The sequence below is a fragment of the Rhineura floridana genome, chromosome 11 (genome assembly GCF_030035675.1).
Source record: "Rhineura floridana isolate rRhiFlo1 chromosome 11, rRhiFlo1.hap2, whole genome shotgun sequence".
NCBI classification, from domain to species: domain Eukaryota; kingdom Metazoa; phylum Chordata; class Lepidosauria; order Squamata; family Rhineuridae; genus Rhineura; species Rhineura floridana.
Window position 1 is genome coordinate 25,895,819 of NC_084490.1, and position 24,956 is coordinate 25,920,774.

At 39.8% G+C, this 24,956-nt stretch overlaps 2 protein-coding genes across 2 annotated transcripts in view; one reads left to right on the plus strand and one right to left on the minus strand.

Moving 5' to 3' along the window:
- LOC133367594 (extracellular calcium-sensing receptor-like) overlaps positions 1-1,846 on the plus strand; it is a gene marked incomplete at its 3' end in the record, with an annotated part of 36,976 nt that extends 35,130 nt beyond the window's left edge. The window contains exon 6 of the mRNA XM_061591691.1: positions 1,804-1,846. Within this exon, the coding sequence (XP_061447675.1) occupies positions 1,804-1,846 (43 nt within the window). The remainder of the gene's footprint in view (positions 1-1,803) is intronic.
- A 7,552-nt stretch (positions 1,847-9,398) lies between these two features.
- Positions 9,399-24,868, minus strand: LOC133367595 (vomeronasal type-2 receptor 26-like). Its single transcript, XM_061591692.1, has 5 exons — positions 24,639-24,868; positions 22,031-22,319; positions 15,496-15,723; positions 14,233-14,359; positions 9,399-10,297 (listed from the first exon to the last, which is right to left on the minus strand). The coding sequence occupies exons 1-5, from the start codon at positions 24,866-24,868 to the stop codon at positions 9,399-9,401; spliced, it is 1,773 nt and encodes a 590-aa protein (XP_061447676.1).
- Between the last annotated feature and the right edge of the window lie 88 nt (positions 24,869-24,956).

Here is a 24,956-nt window from a genome sequence, read left to right on the forward strand (position 1 = left end):
CAAAGCCACCATTTTCTGCCGTTGAAATTAAGCCTAGGCATGCCTAGGCTTAATAAGTACCTGGGATAATAAATAAATAAATAAATAATAAATAATAACTTATTAATAGGCTTAATAAGTGCCTGAGACACACAAAGTGTGTGGTGGCACACACACTTTGGAACATACCCTCCTGGAAATTAGGAAGGTACCAATAATTTGTTCATTTAGTTGCCTCTTTAGTACATTTTTTCCCCCAGAGTAGCATTGTTGGATATAGTTCCTGTTGTTTTTACAGATGGCTTTAATGTATTTTTCATAGATTTAATTTTGTATTTTGTTTCTTTTTTGTACATGGTCACAACCTTTTCTAATGGTGGGCAGTTGTTAAATTTGATAAATGCATAAATTAATGGAAATCTCCTGCACTCAGAAGCCTGCTTGCCTGATTGTTCAGACATGATAATTATTCATTTCCACAAATTACTCTGTGCCTACAAGCAGAAATGTCATGCTTCTATATATAATCCATCTAATTATATTGAAGCCCCTCAAACAGTCAAATTTGACTGGTGGATTCTCAGCCCTATCTCTCTGAGTCTTGTCCCTAGTCTTTTACTACGGATGGAAGGATCTGCATTTCAGTTTTTCAGATTTCCAATCTCAAATTCAGTACTCCACATTTTGGCATCAATTTTCATTTTTTAAAAAATCATCATGAATATTCTTCAGCATCTTTGTATACAATTTTGATGAATGTACACATTTCTACAAGCAATTGCTTCTAACATATAACATTTTTGTGTGTTCTTTTCACAAATATATTTATTTTTATGCATAGTGACCAGAGCTTGGAAAAGTTACTTTTTTGAACTACAACTCCCATCAGCCCCAGACAGCATGGCCACTGGATTGGGCTGATGGGAGTTGTAGTTCAAAAAAGTAACTTTTCCAAGCTCTGCTTTCACCTCATATTTACATTTTGGTAAGCATTATTTAGTTACAGAATGGAATTGCAAAATTCAGATAAGTGTGAATTTTGAAGGATAGCTTTTTTGTTTTTCATATTGTTTTAACAAATGTGAATTTGATAGATAAGGCTTTAAATACAAATTGAATTGAATTTCTCTTTCATTTCTCATCCTGTATTATTTCATCAGTCATGGAAGAACATAGGTGGATCCTACCTGTAAATGTTAGGGCTGTTCATATGCTGTATACAGGTACAAGGAGTCTGTATACACATAATATTTTTTGTGTGAATGATCGTATATTTTTAATTTAAAAATAAACATATGGACTAAACTCTTCAAACATATGGAATGCAGATAATACATACGTGTTGAATGATTGTGTGCAGTGTTTTACACGTGATCCGTAACCATACCAAACCTCCTAAGTTTGGACATGTAAAGTCATTTGTACCACTCTGCTTCTTCAGAGACTTGGATGCCTGCATGCTTTGTAGAAGGGTTGGGTGAAGGGTTCACAAGAAGGAGCAGGCTTCTCCCCCCTCCTGACCTGAAGCTACAAGAAAAAGGAAGACAGAGGTGAGAGAAGTAAAGGCAAAATATTTCCTTGAATTCACAGAAAAAGCAAGGCTGGGATTCCAGACACCTCCAGGAGGTTCAGGAGGCAAGGAAGCAAGACTTGCAAGAGTGGGAGAGGACACAGGGAGGAGGGAGGACGAGGTCTTGCACTGTGTTTAACTTTGTGAGGGTCATGTCAGAGGAAGCTGACAAACAAAACAAAAAGGGATTGCGAAGAGCTCCAAAAAGATCTCTCCAAACTGAGTGAATGGGCGGAAAAATGGCAAATGCAATTCAATATAAACAAGTGTAAAATTATGCATATTGGAGCAAAAAATCTGAATTTCACATATACGCTCATGGGGTCTGAACTGGCGGTGACCGACCAGGAGAGAGACCTCAGGGTTGTGGTGGACAGCACGATGAAAATGTCGACCCAGTGTGCGGCAGCTGTGAAAAAGGCAAATTCCATGCTAGCAATAATTAGGAAAGGTATTGAAAATAAAACAGCCGATATCATAATGCCGTTGTATAAATCTATGGTGCGGCTGCATTTGGAATACTGTGTACAGTTCTGGTCGCCTCATCTCAGAAAGGATATTATAGAGTTGGAAAAGGTTCAGAAGAGGGCAACCAGAATGATCAAGGGGATGGAGCGACTCCCTTACGAGGAAAGGTTGCAGCATTTGGGGCTTTTTAGTTTAGAGAAAAGGCGGGTCAGAGGAGACATGATAGAAGTGTATAAAATTATGCATGGCATTGAGAAAGTGGATAGAGAAAAGTTCTTCTCCCTCTCTCATAATACTAGAACTCGTGGACATTCAAAGAAGCTGAATGTTGGAAGATTCAGGACAGACAAAAGGAAGTACTTCTTTACTCAGCGCATAGTTAAACTATGGAATTTGCTCCCACAAGATGCAGTAATGGCCACCAGCTTCGATGGCTTTAAAAGAAGATTAGACAAATTCATGGAGGACAGGGCTATCAATGGCTACTAGCCATGATGGCTGTGCTCTGCCACCCTAGTCAGAGGCAGCATGCTTCTGAAAACCAGTTGCTGGAAGCCTCAGGAGGGGAGAGTGTTCTTGCACTCAGGTCCTGCTTGCGGGCTTCCCCCAGGCACCTGGTAGGCCACTGTGAGAACAGGATGCTGGACTAGATGGGCCACTGGCCTGATCCAGCAGGCTCTTCTTATGTTCTTATGTTCTTATGAAGCTGCAACTGATGCTAATATAGCCTTTATTTTGCCTTCTTTCACCCTGTTCCCATGACAGGAGGAGGTTGCAATAGGATCAGGGTGATGGCATGGGCCAGCATTTTGGAGTTCAGTAGCTGAGTATCTTAGATCCTGGCACTTGCCCTGCTTCTTACTGTCAATTTTCATTCCGAGATTGTACTGCGCTTGGCAGTGGCTGGACTCTGGGGCTGGTCAGGGTCATAGAAGATCTCTCTCTCTCTCTCTCTCTCTCTCTCTCTCTCTCTCTCTCTCTCTCACTCACTCACTCACTCACTCACTCACTCACTCACGCACACACACGCACACACACACATGCACACTCCAGACTTCCAATTCTCTGCAGCAGCACCCAACACTTGGCAGGCTAACAGAGGGTTTGGGTGTATGTTAGACCTAGGTTGGAGAGCAAAGTACTGACGGGGTAGACTTAATGTGCATGTGCATAGACACTGAACACACTGGCACTTCTGAGTGAACATTGCTTTTGTGCAAGGTCAAACTCAAGTACTTTTAACATTTGCAGCAGATTTCAAACCTGTTTCAAACCTGTGGGGATGCCTTCTTTGTTTTGACTTCTTAACCCAACACCCCTGAATAGGAGCATCTCTCTATGCTGATATTATCTCCTTTACTTCCTCCCCACCAGGTGTCTTGCACATTCTGGTGTTTAGGTGCTACACAACTCCCAGGCGCTGCAGCTTGGGAATGTGCTGCCACAGGATGGTACATGGGTGTAGTGCACAGAGTTTTTGTGTTTTGCAGTTTAGCCAGTATCCTGGCAATGTTTATGGTTGTATATTACTGATTTACATTTGTTATTTTTTTTTATTATGGTTGGACGAATCTAAGGGTACTTTAAACATTATATACAGTATCTGTCAATAAAGTGTGGATTATGATGGTTGACTAGGATTTCTTACCACAGACAGTGCAGAGGGATTTTGATATGCATGGCTTCCATGGCAGATGAGCATGACTGGCCAAACCTACAGCATCTACAACACAGTCCAATCCATAGTTCATGCTTTACATAAGATATTCTCATCTACACCCATACACAAAGCAATAATGGATAAATGTAGGTTAGACTCTCCCCCCTCAAAAAAGAAACATTCATCCTTGGCAGGTAATGTTTCACATCTGAACAGTTCTATTAAGGTTGTTGTTCTAATTTATGGCATCTCTTGATTTGGGGAGGATTCAAGAGACTGAGGTTTGCTCATGACATTATATTATTTATATTCATTTATATCCCACCTTTCCCCCAGAATTGGGACTCAAGGTGGCTTACAAAAATTAATTTACAAAATGTTAATTTCTTCCTTTAAAACGTTTGTATTCATGGTGATAAATATTGATGCAAATATTTCTACACCAGTTGAAGGCAGGGCTGAATAAAACACCAACCCCAGCTCCAAAGCCTCTTTTCTGAGCTGCCAAGGTGCTACATTTTATCAGTGCTTAAGGAGATGTGCTTTCAAAATTGCCAGATTTCAACCATGATGCTAGGAGAAGGAGAGTACATTTTTTTCCTTGACAAAAAGAAGATACTTCCTTCTCTTCCAAGGAAATAAGAAGGGAACCTGATTACCTAGGCCAAGTATGGGGGTACTTTTGAGCCTGAGAGTCACATTCCATTTGTGGGTGGAGCAATAGATGTGACTGTTATCTTGGTACTTTAGGCTACATTTCAACCACACAACTCACTGGTTCTACTCAGACACCCACTTCCATCTTCCATCCAGTGAAGCAAGAGGTGTTATCCCTGTTCAAGGACACATTCCAGCTAGGCAAAAGTACTTGAGGAGGGTGTGGAGCAGGCTCAGTGAGGGGAAACGGGGTGTCCTGGGAGAGGCATGAGGGTTTAATAGACGGGCCATATTTGGTCTCTAGGCTTGAGGTTCCCTACCTCTAGCCTAGGCAATCAAGTCACTCTTACTTTTTTCAACTCAGCATGAGTCTTGGAAACACAGAAACATTTCCTCTTTGCCAGTGCTGTGCTACAGCCTGTGAGCCACTCCAGCCTAGTGCTGGCTGGAAGAGAGCAACAATCTCATGACTGCCTAAGCAGTGCTGTGATGTTACTGCAGGAAAACATAAGAGCCCTGCTGGATTAGACTAATGGCCCAACTAGTTCATCACCCTGTTCTCATTGTGGCTAGATTTTGTTGGAAGCCCACAAGCAGGCCATGAGTGCAACAGCCCTCTTCCCCCTTGTGATTACTAGCAACTGGTGTTGAGAAGCATACTGTCCCCATCACTGGAAGTAGCATGTAACTAAAGTGACTAGTAACCACTGATAGACTTATACTCCACTAATTGGTTTGATTCCCTTTTCAAGCCATCTAAGATAATGGCCAACACAAATTCTATAGCCTAACAACATGTTGTGTGAAGTTTAGAAGCAGCCACATTAGAAACTAATCAAAAGCACATTTAAAGTTTTTGTGTGTTTGGTGGTGGTGGTTTCATGACCTACAAACACCACACCATTAACAGACATGCTGTCCTATCCTGTAGTTAGTTCCAGCTTCACCACTTCCTTGGAGCTGTGTGGCTGTTAGTGGGAGAATTGTGGACCTAACTCCCAGATTTGTCTGTTCACAGCAATAGACACATAACGTCTATGTCACTGAAAATATCATGCAACTGAAGGTATTATTCCACATCGCAAGTACCCAATTGGCAAACAATACCACCCACATAGAATGAGAAGAGATGGAAGGAAATGTCTTAATATAATGGGTGAAGGTAGTTCAGCCAAGTCATCCTTAACATAGGGCCATGACTGTGAACCTATAATAAATCTGGGTTAACCCAGCTGTAAAATTTGAAAGTCATTCTCTTCTGTGGCAAGCTTGGATTACAATTACAATTTTTCACAATCTCATAATGTTGGGGAAACCTGTTTCCTCAAAGTCATTTTGTATAAAGACAAGTTTATGTATTTGTGCTTCTTAATTTTTTCCACTGCACCAGTTCACTCATAATGCTTTGAAAACCTCCTAGTAGCTGGTATAGTAAATTTAAGCACGAGATGGCCACCAGCATTCCTATGTTGTTCCGTTGTACTAAAAGTTCTGCTTCTGGTTTATGCTTATGCTCTTATTCTTTTTGTGTTATTTTTAAGAGAAGTTTTCCTTTTCTTTGTAATCCAAAGTGTTTTTATAAGAATACCTCTTACATAAGTCTTTGCTGTGTCCCATATGGCATCTCAGTGGCATCTCAGGTAACATTCAAACGCTGATGGATTGCTTCTTTTATTCCTTCATTCTGTAAAATTTTATTGTTTAACCTCCATATCTTGTTATGAGATATATTTTGTATTTTAAAAGTTCTTGTTACTAGTGCTGCTTCTGCATACAGCTTCTGTTTGATTTCAGCAGAGATAGTTTGAGTTGTTAAAGTTGGTAAAAATGGAAATGGACTGCCTTCAAGTTGATCCCAATTTATGGCTACCCTGTGAATAGGGTGTTCACTGTAAGCGGTATTCAGAGGGGGTTTACCATTGCCTCCCTGCAAGGGTAGTCCTCCCCAGCTGACTAGGGCCTGCTCAGCTTGCCACAGCTGCACAAGCCAGCCCCTTCCTTGTCTGCAACTGCCAGCTGGGGGGCAACTGGGCTCCTTGGGACTGTGCAGCTTGCCCACGGCTGCACAGGTGGCAGGGCACATAACCCCTGAGCCACTCACTGTGGGATTGATCTTTAGCTAGCCCTTGACACCCAGGAGACACGAGTGGGGATTTGAACTCAAAGAGTCTGGACTCCCAGCCAGGATCTCCTCCCCACTGTGCTATGAGATCATCAAAAATCAATCCTTCAGAGCTTGGAAAAGTTACTTTTTTGAACTACAACTCCCATCAGCCCCAGCCACTATGGCCACTGGATTGGTCTGATGGAAGCTGTAGTTCAAAAAAGTAACTTTTCCAAGCTCTGGCCGAGTATTATTATGCATATGTGAATAAAATGCATAGTCTTTAGTATAGTCTCTATATATCTAAAAGATATTTACTCTGCAGAGCTTTTATTAAATTCTTTGGGAGAGAACCTTTCACCCTGGGTGTTTTTGGGTGAGAATGATCTAAGATTGTTGAGATAACACAATTAAAGCCACTTCCACAATAATTTTACCCTAATTTTAAGTGTCTATTACCTTAACAATTAATTTGAAATATTTTCTTCTTCCCTCTAATGGGGCATATATATATGCAAATCAAAGTGTAAACGTAATTCAAAACTTGTTTTCTCAAGGCTATATATAGTCTGTTGTCTCCTTTTTTACAATCTTTCACTGTAACATTAGAATTTCTTATTATTATAGCTATAGGGACGTGACTTGATATTCCATCTACGCCAGGCTGCTGCCACATCTTGCAGTGGAGGGTGCCGAGCCGGGCTGGAGCCAGAGAGGGACTGTGGCTTCTTGGCAGACCTGATGCTTTGGCCTGTCCTTGGATGATGCCATTTTTGCTGTGAAGATCTTCCAGGGTCTTCTGAGAGCCGGAAAACAGCCCTGCAGTTGTTGCCGTCTTATCATCTGGCTTTTGTCCACTCTGCCTTGATATTGGCTGTGCTTACATTTTGGCTCTTTCGCCTCGGCTTCTTTGAGAACTTCCCTGTTAGTTTTGTTTTTGAGGGGTCTGTTTTCCCTGCCCTTCTCCCTGTGGGAGCTGCCGGACGCTACAATCAAAAGGAGATGTAGCCTTTGATCTTGCAAATGGACTATCACTCACATTGGCTTTAAGTGGGAAGACTTATATCAGCAGCTTCCATTTGAAATTACATCTTTTGGACTATACAGGCGAGAAGCCCTGTTAGTGAAATCTAGTTGCCTCTACCTTATTGTTTAGTCTTTATTGTTTAGCTTTGATGTTTTGATGTTCTGATGCTCTTCTTGTTTTTGATGCTCTGATTTTTTATATGTTTTTGCCTTGTACGTCACTCAGAGTGGCTGAGTATTCCAGCCAGATGGGTGACTAATAAATCGAATAAATAATAAATAATAATAATAAATACTTCTCTTCATTTAATTTTTTAACAGGAAGTGTAAACTTTACCTAATTTTACGTTGTTCAAAATATTTTTCATCATTTCTAACATACCAGGAATACAGCAGTAATTCCTGTTATAGAAAATCCCAACTATGTTTGTTCCCTCTCTTTTCCTGTTCCAGAGACTTATTCTGTATGATGCAGTCAAGTGATGTTTGTGTGTAAAGCCATGATTAATAGGTGGCTGTAATACTGCTGTTGATGCTGTGTGAGTGTTAGTGATTGTTGCTAAATCATCTTTAGTCAATGTGGCGGCATTTTCTTGTCGCCTTTTTTGCTGGCTGTGCAGCAGAACTACATGTTACCAACACAATGCCAACATTAGCGGACTCCAGCACAGTGAAACCAAGATAACCTTGCAACCTATCATCCAGTTCATGCATAGGTTTAAGTCCTCAACTGTTTTAAATAAATATGCTTATCTCTTCAGAATAGATATGCTTATCTCTTCAGAAATAATGGTTTCCAGAATTTGTAAATATGGAACACAGTTATATTGTGTGCACTTGCATGGGACTGCAACTTGGAGAGACTTGTAACAATCTCCTTGGCAATAAATGAACTGTTGATTGTTGCAAAGTGTCTCATTGTTCACACCTAAGGCCTAAATTCCTGTGAAGTCTAGGATGAACAATGAAAACTTCTCTATTTGACCAAAGATATCATTGTTACTGTTAAAGAATTTCTTCACAAGGATGCTCCTCCATTTTTAATATGGGGATGATTTTGCCCCAACCTGTGTTGGAAGAAGCCTCATGAGCCTTCTTCCAAAAGGGAAGGAGGAACAAGATCCCTTAGGGCCTTCTGGCCATATGGAAGAGGGCAGGAATCAGCTATATAAAGACCATAACACCCAGGGGATTTCATTTAGTGCAGCATCCCGCTGACCTGCTTAGCAGTGTTGAATTAGCTGGTCTGATTGTGGGGAGAGGGGGCTGAGTACGGTTTTTCTTTTTTGTACTCCTGGATTGGCCACAAGGGCACCTTTTCTTAACTATGCAACATTGTTTTCTAAATCAATCTTCTTGAGTCAGATGGTGATTTGGCTTATTGGTTTATTATTTGTTATAACTTGCCATTCAGAAGGGACAGTAATGCAAAATAGATTAAAGGTATTTGGAAAGTACCCTGAGGTCGTCTGGGTTAAGGGGCCTTTGATCAGCCTCCTGCAATTGTAAACGGGAGCAGGATTTACAAGCATGTGTCCCCTTTGTTCACCTTCATGGTTAGCTGGCAATTACAGGCTCACATCAGTCAATTGACTGGTGTTGGACTTGGATTTAGGATTGTTTTGGACACAAATGGAGACAAAAGAGTTTTTATCTCTAGTCTCTTCAAGGTAGGGATGCCCATGCAAGGACTGTTTAAATTGGTTGTTTTTGCAGATCCTCAAGTTTAAAGTTAAGAAAGTTGTGTGATCTTTCTACCAGAGTTCACATCTCACAAGTCTTTATTCATGGGTGTGCAGGAGATTATCTCAAGAACTATAACTGCCAGTACTGAAAGGGCTACAGTATAAGCTGCTGTTCCTATGTAATAAATCATATGATTTTACAAATTTCAATAAACATATCAGACCCTTCATTTTTTTTAAAAAAAACCACTAATGTTTCTTTATTAGCTGCTCCCTCCTGTTAAGTTCTGGCCTTAGCATAATGATGTAGCATTTCGGGAAAAATATGCAACCCAGCAAACCAGCACTTGAGGCTAAAATGGAGAAGATCTCCACAGCCACCATGTATTTTCCTTTTGTACTCAGGTAAGAGGGAACAAAGGACAACCAAACACTACAAAACACCAACATGCTGAAAGTGATGAACTTGGCTTCATTGAAACTGTCTGGCAATTTTCTGCCCTGGAAAGCCACAGTAAAGCAGACAATGGCCAGCAATCCCAGGTAGCCCAGAACACAATAAAACATAGTGGCAGATCCTTCATTGCATTCCATTACAATTTCTTCCGCCAGGGAGTGCATGTCAAAATGTGGGAATGGAGGAGTTGTACATAGCCATACAGCACAAATAGTAGCTTGAATAAAGGAGCAACCAAGAAGGATAGAGTTTGTGAGCCTTTTCCTCACCCAATTCCTCATGCTGGTCCCTGGCTTGGTGGCCACAAAAGCTAGAATCACAGTGATGGTTTTCGCCAATATACAAGAAATAGCTACAGAGAAAATGACACCAAAAGCAGTTTGTCTTAAATAGCAGCTCATTGTCTGAGGCAGTCCAATGAATAGCAAGGAGCAGAGGAAGCAGAGCAATAAAGAGATGAGTAGAGAGTAGGTGAGGTCCCGATTGTTAGCTTTAACAATGGGACTGTTCTGATGCTTAGTGAAGACTCCAAGCACCAACACTGTGATCAAAGAAAAAGACAGAGCCAATAAAGTTAAAATGATCCCCAAAGGTTCTGTGAACGAAAGGAAGTTTACACCCTTGGCAAGGCACTTATCTTTGTTCCTATTTGGATACTGACCTTCTGGACATTTTGAACATTCATCTTTGTCTGAAAATGTTTAAAGGAGAAAAAAAAGAAAGAAGATAATGTCAATCCCTGATTCATGCTATCATTTTTCTTCTGGTGTTTGTGACTCTTTGTCCAATGACGTTAATAAATCTGTTCAGTTGTTGCTGTTTTGCACACTCATGACTATAATTTGGAACCACAGCTTTCTCCAGAGTTCATTTATCCTCATGATTCATTTTATGTGAAAGAGGAAGAGGAGATGGGTGTCTTCATCTCCCTCAATGTACTGGGGGGAACTCCTTGCAATGGGGAACATGCTCTACTTTTGCACAGTCACCATGTGTTTAGCACTCTGATTTTCCATGTGCTGAATGGAGATAGGATTTTGCAAGAGCCGTTTATCATAAGCTGTTTTGTTGGTTTTTTCTGTCTTTCAAAGCACTACCTTTGATATCTAATTTAAATGAAAGTAGACATTTAGTGAAAGATTTGGGCATCAGTCTCTACTAGCCATCTAGTTGCCCCTCAGATACCAGATAATGCTTGGGTTGCTGTTTATTTGTTTATTTATTACATTTGTATACCACCCCATAGTCGAAGCTCTCTGGGTAATTTACAACAATTAAAAGCATTAAAAACAAATATACACATTTAAAAACACATTTTTAAAAAGCAATTTAAAAACACATGCTTAAATGCCTGGGAGAAGAGGAAAATCTTGACCTGGCACTGAAAAGATAACAGTGTTGGCACCAGGCACACCTCGTCAGGAAGACTATTCCATAATTTGGGGGCCACCACTGAGAAGGCCCTCTCCCTTGTTGCCAGACTCCCAGCTTCCCTCCGAGTAGGCACCAGGAGGAAGGCCTTGGATGTTGAGCGTAATGTATGGGTGGGTTCATGTCGGGAGAGGCAGTCCATCAGGTATTGTGGTCCCAAGCCATGTAAGGTTTTATAGGTTAAAACCAGCACCTTGAATCGAGCTCAGAAATATACAGGCAGCCAATGCCAGTGGGCCAGAATTGGTTTTATATGTTTGAACCGTCTGATCCCTGTTACCAATCTGGCCGTTGCATTTTGCATAAGATGCAGTTTCCGAACTATCTTCAAAGGCAGCCCCATATAGAGCGCATTGCAACAATCTAACTTGGAGGTTACCAGACCATGGACAACTGAACCCAGGTTATCCTTGTCCAGACAGGGGTGTAGCTGGGCCACCAACCAAAGTTGGTAGAAGGCACTCTGTGCCACCGAGGCTACCTGAGCCTCAAGTGACAGAGATGGTTCTAGGAAAAACCCCAAGCTATGTATCTGCTCCTTCAGGGGGAATGCAACCCCATCCAGAACAGGTTGGACATCCACCATCCAGTCAGAAGAACCACCCACTAGCAGCATCTCAGTCTTGTCTGGATTGAGCCTCAGTTTATTAGCCCTCATCCAGTCCATTGTCGCAGCCAGGCACCGGTTCAGCACATTGACAGCCTCACCTGAAGAAGTTGAAAAGGAGAAATAGAGCTGTGTGTCATCAGCATACTGATGGCAATGCACTCCAAAGCTCTGGATGACCACACCCAACAGTTTCATGTAAATGTTGAACAGCATGGGGGACAGAACTGACCCCTGTGGAACCCCATACTGGAGAGTCCAGGGTGCCGAGCAATATTCTCCAAGCACCACCTTCTGAAGCCGACCCGCCAAGTAGGAGCGGAATCACTGCCATACAGTCCCTCTCACTCTCAACTCAGCTGGTCTTCCCAGAAGGATACCATGGTTGATGGTATCAAAAGCCGCTGAGAGATCAAGGAGAATCAACAGAGTCACACTCCCCCTGTCTCTCTCCTGACAGAGGTCATCATACAGGGCGACCAAGGCTTTTCCTTTCCAAAACCAGGCCTGAAACCCGACTGAAAGAGATCCAGATAATCGGTCTCATCCAAGAGTGTCTGGAGCTGGTCTGCCACCACTCGTGTTAAATCTCACTGTAATCATTGTAATGATTACATTATCATCAACTTCAGCAAAGCTTTTGACAAAGTGTCCCATGATATTCTGATTAGCAAACTAGCTAAATGTGGGCTGGATGGAACAACTATCAGGTGGATCCACAGCTGGCTCCAGAATCGTACTCAAAGAGTGCTTATCAATGGTTCCTTCTCAAACTGTGCAGAAGTAATGAGTGGCGTACCACAGGGCTCGGTCCTGGGCCCAGTGCTCTTTAACATTTTTATTAATGACTTGGATGAGGAGGTACTGAGCATGCTTATCAAATTTGCAGATGATACAAAATTGGGGGGGCACAGCTAATACTGTGGAACACAGAAACAAAATTCAAAGGGACCTTGACAGGCTGGAGCACTGGGCTGAAAACAACAGAATGACATTCAACAGAGATAAATGCAAAGTTCTACACTTAGGAAAAAGAAACCAAATGCAGAGTTATTGCACTAGCTGCAGCTTCTGGACCAAGCTCAAAGGCAACCCCCCATAGAGCACATTGCACTAATCCAACCTGTAAGTTACCATAGTATGGACAATGGTGGTCAGGCTATCCCAGTCCAGAATCAGCTGCAGCTGTCATACTAGCTGAAGATGATAAAAGGCACTTCTAACCACTGAGGTTGACTGGGCCGCTAATAACAAAGGTGAATCCAGGAGCACCTCCAGACTACAAACCTGCTCTTTCAGAGCCCCATCCAAAGCAAGCAATTGACCAGTTATTTGGACTCAGAAACCACCCATCCACAGCATGTCCATCTTTCCAGGATGCAGAGTCAGATTTTGGTCCTTATCCATCTCACCACTGAGTACAGGCACTGGTCCAGGGCTTGCAGGGCCTCTCCTGATTAAGATATTACTGCGAAACGGAGCTGGGAATAATCAGTGTACTGATGATACCTCACCCCAGATCTCATAATAACCATTCACAATGGCTTCATAGAGATGTTAAATGGCTTTGGGGACAAGATAGTTCCCTGAGGCACCCCACAGTGCAACAGCCAGGGGGCTGACAGACAATCACCGAATGCTATTCTTTCAAATTGTCCCTGGAGATAGGATCAGAACCACTGTAAAACAGTGCCTCCAACACCTATTTCACTTAATCGGCTCAGAAGGATAACATGGTAAAACTGCACAAAATTGCACAGTAACACTTTAGCAACAATGTTAGAATATTCAAAACAACTCTAATTCAGCTAAACACACAGCTAATGGTCTTAGATAACTATATGCCTTTTCAGTAGCATCAGAATACACTTTCAGTAGATTAATGGAATTTGGATGTGCATGTGATCTGCAAACAGCACACATATATGATCACTTCCATATGCAAATATATTTTTCTAGTTCAAGCTAATTACATAGAAATAAATGACTAAAAAGTAATAGCTGTCTTCAAAGTTCTGGACAATTACAAGCCATCCCTTATAAATGCTGACATTAACCATTAAATATGAAAATAAAGCCAAACCTTCAACTTATGGTACTTTTTTTTTTTTTTATCCATTCGGGAGATGTACTAGTATGTACCAGAAATATTTGCATTGTCATTTTATTTATTTTAAGGGTTTGTACTCTGCTTTCCCCAAGCCACAAGAAAAAAAAAGCTTGCTTGAGAGATTTATTAATACACCTTAAAACTGGAAAACTTCTAAAGTATGGATATTAAATGCAGGTAAAAATTGATCACTTACCAAAAGTACTTGGATGACTTTATGATTTACTAATAAACGTCAGGACTGATTATGTCATGTGGTATGTTAGGGACATATAATGGCACACTTTAGTACATGTTTCCTTTACCAGAATGAAACTAACATTTTGCTACTAATTAAATATATGTATTTGGGACCATATCTGTGCAACATATTTGGAACATTTATCATGACTGGCTTGTCGCCATCCCTGTCCCAATTTAGAGAACTTAACTGATGATAAAGCAAAACCAATGAAAGATACTATAGGGTGTTTCTTACCCTTCTGTTCTGAAAACTTTCCCTCCGGACATAGAGCACAATCATAGCAGCAAAAAGGCTTTCCTTCCTTCTTCTTTTTGCTGTAACCTGGATGGCAATTGTCATTACAGACAGCAAGGGGCAACACCTATCCATGAAAATTGAGGAAATGTATTGCAGTTAGGGATGAAGCAGGAATCCATTTAAACTCAATTGACCTTCCTTGCATTGGGATGACTTGTGTTTCAAGTCCCCTCTTATGTATGAGCTGCTTATGCATCGTTTGTTTTTTAAAAAACAGACTAATAATATGTACAATTATGAGCAAAACTATGAACATTATATGTATAATACATATAAAAGAATCAAACCCCAATCTGCATTATATTTATGCAGCGTAATTTTGTAAGTATATTGACAAATACACATTTTACATAGTTACATGCATTTTTCTATGTACATTTTTCTATACTGCCAACTTTAGAAAACCTGGAGTATATACAGTATATGTATAGTATGCATAAAATATTGTACATATAATAATGTGTATAATGATATAATATGTGAGAATTATTCATATGTTTAGCAAAACGGGATTTTCTTCTTATCAAGATTAAGGAGTGAGATGGGATTAGAAAAAGAGATCCGTATGGATAAACTCAACACTAAGATTTTCAGAAAATTTATTTATTTAAGGTAATTATATACTGCTTAGTATCCAGAATTTCTAAATTGTGTACATATGTATACGTAGGGTATGTAATAATTTTGGATTAATTAAAAGTGCATATGGAGGGTATTGTAAGGAATACGTGAGTAACAGTGTTTGATATGTGGCCTTTTCTCATTTGTTTCTGTACATGATTACTAAGAGCTAAGCTCCATTGAATGTAATGCCTCTTATTCCTAAATGTCATAGGGTTATAACTTTAACCCAACCATAGTTTACTAACGCTTCTGATACAAAGATGCAGTAATATTACATTCTCCCAGTTCAAAACCACTTGATGGTTACAGCACACAACAAGGTGATCATGGAGAAAACAGGTTTGTCTCATTCTTCATGTAGTGCTACTAAAAGGAATTATCTGAGCAGCACTGCATTCTCATTTCTTACCCATTTTATATGAGAACCTATTGTGTGTATGTGTGTGTTGCTATACCATACTGCTGCCCTCGGCTCCTTTTTGGAGGAAGGGCAGGATATAATAATAATAATAATAATAATAATAATAAACAGCAGCAGCAGCATCAACAACACTATATTATAGAGTCATATCCTACTTGATTGAATGTGCTGTCCCATTTGATGGCTGCCTCATTAAGGGTGAACTCTTGATCTTGTGACAGCTGTGGCTCCACCCTTCCTACCTTCACTTTTAAGAAGGATTGGTTTGGGAAAGTAACCCAGTTTATAATATCAAAACCAGCAGTTAATTCACCATTCTCATTAAACATGATGGCATCCCCAGCACTGCTGTTGAATGAAATGCTCCTCAGGAAAGGGTGAAGCTAGATTTAAAAAGTCAAACATGCACACACAAAACAGAGATATTCAAGTTATTTAAACAGAGAATTGTTTTGGTTTCTACCTTCTTCAGATGTTATGCCCTCATTTTTATGATTAACTACATTATTCTGGGATCCAGAACAAACTTCTTTAGGTTTGATTGCCTTCTACCAACTTTGGTTGATGGCCCAGCTGCTCCCCTATCTGGACAGGGATAACCTCGCTTCAGTTGTCCATGATCTGGTAACCTTCAAGTTAGATTACTGCAATGCACTCTACGTGGGGCTGCCTTTGAAGACTGTTCGGAAACAGCAGCTTGTGCAAAATGCAGCAGCCAGATTGGTAACAGGGACCAGATGGTTTGAACATATAAAACCGATTCTGGCCCACTTGCATTGGCTGCCTGTATGTTTCTGAGCTCGATTCAAGGTGCTGGTTTTAACCTATAAAGCCTTACACGGCTTGGGACCACAATACCTGATGGACTGCCTCTCCCGATACGAACCCACCCGTACACAACGCTCAACTTCTAAGGCCCTCCTCTAGGTGCCTACTTGGAGGGAAGCTGGGAGTCTGGCAACAAGGGAGAGGGCCTTCTCAGTGGTGGCCACCAAATTATGGAATGATCTTGCTGACAAGGTGCACCTGGCGCCAACACTGTTATCTTTTCAGCACCAGGTCAAGACTTTCCTCTTCTCCAGGCATTTTAGCAGAAGTTTTTAAATTGCTTTAATTTTTTAAATTGTGTTTTAAATTGTTTTTAAAAGATGTATTTGAAATTTGTATATTTGTTTTTAATGTTTTTAGTTACTGTAAACCGCCCAGAGAGCTTTGGCTATGGGGCAGTATATAAATACAATAAATAAATAAATAAATAATAAGTGCATCTTTCTGTTAGGATGGTCCCTAAGTGCATTCCCTTGTTAGGATACTTGTCGGAAGTGCTGTCTGAGGCTGTAAAATTCTTCTCTCTTTGTCTGTCCACCCCTCCCCCATATGTTAGAAGCACAATCACAATCACTTATGGGATTCATCACATTTATTAGTTGGCTACAATAATGATTTTTCAAGTTTCCACTGAGGGGCTTAATACTGCAAATGGGTATTTGAAATATTGAGTAATCATGAACATTTTTTTTTAAAAAACGACAATAATTGTATTTTCTCCAGAAAGGGTACCTCTGGAGTACATGGAAGGGGGGGCATGATCTGGTTCTCTGATGACAGTAACGTGTAGTTTCTGCAATGGAAACATAGCTCAGTACCCACAGTGATGACATCAGGGTGGGAAGTAGCTCAAATCATGAGTCCTCCCACATTGGACTTCGGATGTTGCTGGAAAGGAACTGGAATGATCAAATTAAACAGTTTATATACCTACTCCAACTGGCCCATAGGAAGAGAAATCATGAGGAATACCTGACATATGGATTTCCATAATGTCCTTATGACATCAACTTGTGGAAAAGAGAAAGCATCCAAATATAGGGAATTGAAGTTTTTTTTTAGGAAAGAAGTGCAGAATGTGTTCAGAATTGTATATCTTACTATACTATACTATACTATACTATACTATAGTATACTATACTATACTATACTATACTATACTATACTATACTATACTATACTATACTATACTATACTATACTATAATGCCAAGGGGCATTAAATATTAGCCTGGCCATGACAGAAGAATGCTTTGATGTGCAACATTACCTGCCAGGACTGAAGATTTGGAAGAGCCAGTCTCTTTTTGTCCACCATTGCTCTGTGTTTGGATCTCAATGAGAACATCGTATGCAAAGCATGTGCTATGGTATAGATTGCATTATAGATGCTGTAGCTTTTGCCAGTCATGCTCATTTCAAAAAAAGCCCCAGGAAGATTTTCCAGCTTCTCATCACCAGTGCAAACATTATTTTCCTTGCTCTCCTTAGAATCAAAGAATAAGCAGTGGAATGCCCTTTGCCAGAAAAACCTGATAAAACCATCTCTGTTTGCTACATTAGGATGTAGCATTTGAAGGAATGTTTTAAATCCCAACACTTCGTTTGAGTGAATTGCAAAAGACAATGTGCCATCAAATGCATTTATAGAAAAATACCTGAGCAATGACTCTAACGAGAAATCCCATTGGGCTGTCATAATCCAAACTTTGCCTATAGATGACTCTGAAATATCTTCCAGTACAGAATAGAAATATATAAACCACAGTAACCATGTTGTAGTTTGAGGCTCTGCATTTACAATGAACACTTTGACATTGGAGTTAGTTAGTGAAGCAGCCTTGGTCTGAATGATGTGTGGTGACTGCATTGCTTCTATATTTTGAGAAAGGGTTATTGCTTTTTCTCTGAGGCCTATACAGATTCCATACCGGGTGAGCATTGGCATCATGGTCTGCACAAATGTTTCTCCTTCTTCATCATCTGATGCAATGATCCCAACCCATGTCCATTGGAAATGCAGGAGAAGCTGGACAATCCCTTTGAACTGATGCTTTTCATTGGGGACCACCCGATAGAAAGAAGGGAGCTGGGTTTTTACATCAGTCACTGGAGCTATTACACAATAGGCAATCTGAGGAAAGAAATTAGCTTTCAAAGCAACATGCAGAACTTTTCATAAATTGCAATGATATAATAATTATTTATTTATTTATTTATTAAACTTGTATACCGCCCCATAGCTGAAGCTCTCTGGGCGGTTTACAATAACTGAAAACAATTTAAAATACATCTTTTAAAAAAACAATTTAAAACACAATTTAAAAATTTAAAACAATATAGAAATAATAATAAGAGATATGCCACCCTTCCTCCCAGTAGGAGCCCAGGGCAGCGTATATACTGAGAGGAAACCCAGTGGAAAGTCCTAATGTAAAAGGATAAAAGTGTTATTACATGGGAGAAATGCAAAAGGCTTCATTGAGCAATGTCTTTGAATTAGGCTTATTATCTTTCACAGTATGTAGTTTACCATACATTTATGCCAACTTTTTTGTTATTTTTTAAAGGTTAAACTGCTATTGTTAGACTGTTACCTTTAGCTTGAATTAAACGGCGCTGAACAAAATATAGCTTACTTCTGAGCAGTGGGGATTTTTTCTTGGTAAAAAAATGAAGTGCCAGTACTCATATCCTGATAAAAGAGTCTGTCATGAGCAACCAGGCCAAGTTCAAGGTGTGTTTTCCAGGTTACGTGTGCCACATAGTACTTGTTCTGCTCTTGTAAGAAATCAGTCCTTTAATGTGGCAACATCTATGCTTTGGAACTCCTTGCCTATTGACATTAGGGAGACTCCTTCATTGTACTCTTTTTGGCACCTGCTAAAAATATTTTTGTTTAGGCAACCCTAAACAGGCATGTAGAAGCTATTGTGTTTTTAATCTGTTTTTAACTCATTGTTGGTTTTATTAGTTTGAATGTTTTTTAAATACCTGTCTTTAACTGTTTTTGCCAATAATTTCATTCTTTTAATTCCTTCTGTAAACCGCTTTGAGATTTTTTACAATAAAACTGTAAATAAATGTTGTAAATAAAATGCATAAATACATTTTGGAGTCACTGTGGCTCTTGGGTCTCCTTCCACTTTTAGGAACAAAGGAATCTGCCTTATACCAACTCAGGCCATTTGGTACCATCTAGCTCAGTACTGATGACATGGAATAGACTTTGCTCTCCAGGATTCCAGGCAATAGTCTTTTCCGGAGATTGAATTTTGGACCTTTTTATGCAAGGTATATGCCCTACTACTGAGCTACAACCCTTCCCCTGTTTTAAAAAAGTATCTTTCAAAATTATTCATTTCAATTCACTAATGAATGCACATCATACCTGGGGCAGATCCACACAATTCATTGAAAGCACATTCATTTGAAGCACATGAATCACACCACAGTATCATGGAAACTGTAGTTTGTTAAGGGTGGTGGGAAGCTATAACTTTATACAACCTGTAAAGATATTTATAATGCAGTCCTGTGTTTTACTCAGAAGCAAGTCACAATGTATTCAATGGTGCTTACTCAAACAGGACAGCGTACACAGAACTGCAACCTCAAGTGGTAAGGAACTTCATTCACCCAACCCAAAATTCAGAATCATGCCACTTTAAGCTGTTTTGCAACTGTTTATATTTGTTTTTATGGTTATTGGATTTTAAAGGGATATATTTCTTATTGTGAGCTGCCTTGGTTTCCAGTTGGTAACCCTACCTAACAGGGTCGTTGGAAAGACTACACACGCACACACACACACACACACACACACACATACACACACACACACACACACACACACACACACACACACACACTGGAGATGTAAAAATACATACACCCCATGTAATAGTTTATTGTCAAAACCAGTTGGTTGTTGTAGAACTTTTTGTTTTTAAAAAATAAAATCAGTAATAGTTTCCTACATAATAAAAGCTGTGATACCTAAGTAAGCCCTGCCTAATTTCTTTAAGAAATGGGATTAGAGGGGTAGAGAAAGATTTACAATACAAACAAAATTCTTTGCTATGTTCACTCAAAAGTCCCATTAATTTATAACACAATCCTAACCATGTCAACTCAAAAGTAAGTCCTTTTGAATTAAATGGGATTTACTCCAGGTATGGCTGTTTTCATTGACTATTTTATTTGAACTGTTCTGTGACCGTATATTAATAAACAAACAAAGAAACAGGTATGTGGGATTAGCATTGCAGCTTTACTCCCAGAAAAGTGAGTGTTGGATTGAAGCTTCATTTTGGGAAGATTTTCAAAATGCTGCTCTTTTCAACAGCCCAGGAAAATTCACATTTGCACACGAGAGAAAAAGACTGAAACTATATACTTACTCGATTTATGAGATTTTCAGATAAGCAGGAAAAAAACAATATTTTCTGGCCTTACAGTGGGGTCCAGCTACTGCCTTGAGGTCAACAAATCACAACTCTGACTTCACTTATTGGCTACAAACCTGAAAGGGTGGGGTTAGAGTAGCCAACTACGACCTCATTTAACAGAAGTTGTGGGGGAGGGGCTGATGTTTTGGTGTATATCTCATGAACCAGACTACCTAGAAACTTAACTTTTTTAAAAAATAAAAGCTGAGAGTCCAGAGAGTAAGGTGATTCACCCAGAGACCCAGAGAGAACCCCACAAATCCAAGTTTCCAGGTGAAAACCTTAGACCTGGCAACCCTAGATGACATTATCCGTACTGGTGAGTACCATCACACACACAAAAACCTGCTTCTTAATAAAAGCACATAGGATTGCCCTGACCATGGATAATTTCTACATACAGTTAGTGAAGGTGATAATTTCTGCTATTTTTGTACTGTAGTCAGAAATTAATAAACTGATTATTTATCTTGTGCTTCTGGTTGTGAGATTAAAATAACATGTATTATTTACTTTTAAAATTAAAAATAATTTATTATTCAGAAATATTAAATTTCCTGGGTGTGTGTCATCAGAAGTAACAACTTCCAGTGCCTTACCATTTGGTTTCCTCAGAGCCCTCACCATCCATAATTACGGGAAATAGCAGCAGCAACTACACCAGTAGGTAATTTACTGACCAAATTCATTGTTAAATGAGAGAGGAAGAAACCACAGTAAAAACTCAGTGGTTTCCCATAGGATATTGCAACCTTCCCCAACCTAGTGTCCTCCAGATGTCATTGGACTTCAAGTCTCATCAGGCCCCGCCAACTTGACCAATGGTTAATAACGTTGACATTGCTCTGGGATAGCATATCCTCTTTTCTCTCCTGGACAGCTAGCCTATTCACTGCCCAGAGACAGAAAGGGAGAACCGGGAAAGGGAGAACCCAGCCAGGTGCAATAGCCCATGATACCTCAGTCTGATGGGCCTTTTAGCCCAACAACATGTGGAAGGCACCAGGTTTGGGAAGGCTGGGATATTGCATTACTGCTTTGGGTTTGTGCCTGATTAGAGACATATATGCAACAGGCAATTTAAACAGAAATAAATTAAAATCAGTATTTTTTTCCCTTTAGCAGGGCATCTTCAAAGTATATTTTCACAGTTAAATATCTCTCTTACCTTCAAAGAAGACCAAAAGAGAAATAAATACTTGAATATATATTTAAAGATTAATTCAAGGGTAGCCAACATAGTGCCATTTAGATGTTGTTGGACTAGAACTCCCATAAGTCTGAGTCACCATGGCCTCACCATGGTATGGGATGATGACAGTTGCAGTCCAGCAAAATTTCTAAGGCACCTCATTGGCTTCCCCGAGGTAAAACATTAGCCTTTAAAAAAACTTGTCAGATACACATCCTACCTGTGGAATCTTGTACAGACCTAAGATACTAGCCATATGCAGGGAGACTTCAGAGTCAAGTCCTCCAATTACAGCTATCATATTTTTGTTGTTGCATTTGAAATTCGGAACAGTCCTTTCTGAGGTGGACAGAAGTTTCAGGGTGTTCTGATGAGTGATCCTTGCATTTGTGCAGCTGTCATAGATGTTGAACCCCAGGCTAATGTTTGGTAGGAGTTTGTGATTTTCATTTATCTCCTTCACAGCAAATGCTAAGGACAGAACATGCTGGTAATTCTTGACTGTTGCACTAAAAGAATATATATGTGAATCAGAGAAATATTCAACATTACATGAAACATATATTTGAGAGTATTCCACGGTGTGCATAAATACAGATACACATATTTTCAGGAGGGGGGCTTAAAAATAAGAGAGGTAAAATAGATACAATGTTGTGAAGGGTTTTGACTGAGATTGGTAAGTATGTCAGTTTGTGAGGAAGTCATCTTCCATATCTTTTGAATGCATGGATATGCATACTGACTAGGCTATTTCTCTCCCCCACCTCCACCCCCCAGTGCCCCAGCAGCCCAGCAGACTTGACAAGGGACAAAATGCATGCTTTTTATATATATAAATCAGAATTTTAATTTAATTTTAGAAATACAAGAAATTCAAACATTCTAAATTGCATGTATTTATAATCAAATATATCTCAGAGCTATAAATATCAGTACTACAATCCAATTAATATAAAATATTATTAATTTATCATATGGGGAAAAACCTACTACACTCATCAACATTTATGTTATATCTGTTCTTCATAAATTCAATCAAATAAAGCCATTTTTCTTAACATTTTCTCTTTTTATTTTACCAGTCTGGCCAACTTTGTACACTTATACAACACTGGCACCTTCCAATTTTTTTGCTAACAGTTCTTTTACCATTGGCGATCACACGTTTTTCTACTTTTGTGCCACTAAAATATGGGCAGCAACTATTAAATGCCATACTAATTCTTATGCTTGATTTGTTCACTCAAAGTGTCCCAATGTATAGTTTGGGCCTCCTGCCAGCTTTGACCCCCTTTAGGATGCACTCCTTAACATGGTGAGGGGGTTTGAGAGTGCTGAAGAAACTGAGAGCAATGCCGTCAGAGGTCTAGACCAAGAGGCTAGACTCGTAGCAGGGGCACCTAAGGCAGAATGGTCAAAGCTGAGACACCAGACTAAGATGCATCCAAACTCAAAGGAAGGCAATGGTAAACCACCTCTGAATACCTCTTACCACGAAAACCCTATGAACAGAGTATCCAAAACAGATGTTCTTGGAGGTCACTGATTCATAGGGTCACCATAAGTCGTAATCGATTTGAAGTCATATAACAACAAACAAGACAGCTTTGAAATAAAGTTCATTGTTGTATCCAACTGGCCCCCACCCTGCAAAGTTTAGTCTTCAGGAGAAAGGGATGTCTCCATCTTACTGCCAGATCAGACACAAACTGCTCACTGTAGGGGGAATAGAAAATATAGCTAGCATATATCCACGCATTTTCCCCAGTTCTTTCTGTAGCTCTTGCTCATCTGCCCAAGATGCTTCCCTTCTTCCTGCTTTGGAAGGTGGGGATCCCAGCAATCCCATTCTGCCTCCTTCTGTTCTTCTCCTTTCCACAGTTCTCTGTGTGGCTTATAAGTGAGCAAAGAGAGAAACTCCCTGTGGCTTGGCTGCCCCACAGTCTCCAACTCCAACATGACTGCATTTACTTCTGGTTAAGGTGTTCATGCCAGATTGGCAAGTCCAGCTGTGTCCACCTTCACCTTTTCACATTCATGAACAAGAGCAGGTCAAAAATCATGCACATGTCAAAACTTTCAATTTGATTTTTGATGTTTAAGAAAAAAAATCCCTCTCTTCTGTTCAAACTGATAGGACTAAAAAGTGCTTCACTTCAGCTGGATCATGTCCACCTGCTTAACAGACAGACAGACAGACAGACAGACAGACAGATCGATCGATCACTCGATCGATAGATAGATCGATCACTCGATCGATCACTCGATCGATCACTCGATCGATAGATAGATCGATCACTCGATCGATCACTCGATCGATAGATAGATCGATCACTCGATCGATCACTCGATCGATCACTCGATCAATAGATAGATCGATCGATCGATCGATCGATCGATAGATAGATAGATAGATAGATAGCATCTGTGACTGGTAGATTCAGGATCATAAATGACAGTGGCTGTGAACCATGAGGGATAAGATTTCAGAAAGGATACAGTGGGTTAATAAATAAATTGAAGTGTTGAAAGTCATGGAATAGTATGATGTGATATCTAGAGTGACAGCTGGAGAAAACTAGAATGGATAACAGGAAAAAGAAAGCAAAATGAGGAAATTAGTTTCAAATAGGAGGCAGCACATAAACAATGTTGAATTTGCCTGCATGTTCTTATTTATAAGTGTTGATGTATATTTCATATGTATTTATATTTATATTAAACAAGTCACACAGACTATTTTCTGAACATGTATTGTTGTATAACATATTTTAATGATGATGACATGACCTATTGCATACTTTGAATAAAAATGATATCCTTACGTAAGTTCATTTACAAATTTTGTTGTTGGGTGTTCACTGAAGGGTATTTTCTCAAACATGCAGCCAAGTAGAGTAACAATCTCTCCTATGATTAGGTCCCCCGTCTGATAATACTTGTATGGGAGTTGAAAGGCATCAATAGTGCTACACATAAGAGTATGTGGCTTGCACTCAATTGGAGGCATCAGCATCCACAGAAAGCGCAACAGCAAGAGAAGTGACCTGGCCATCTGTGGTTGACTCAGTATATTCAATCTGCATTATCATCCACCATGAGCTTGGAAGCAACAGCCTTCCTTCACAGGCTCCAGATTCTTT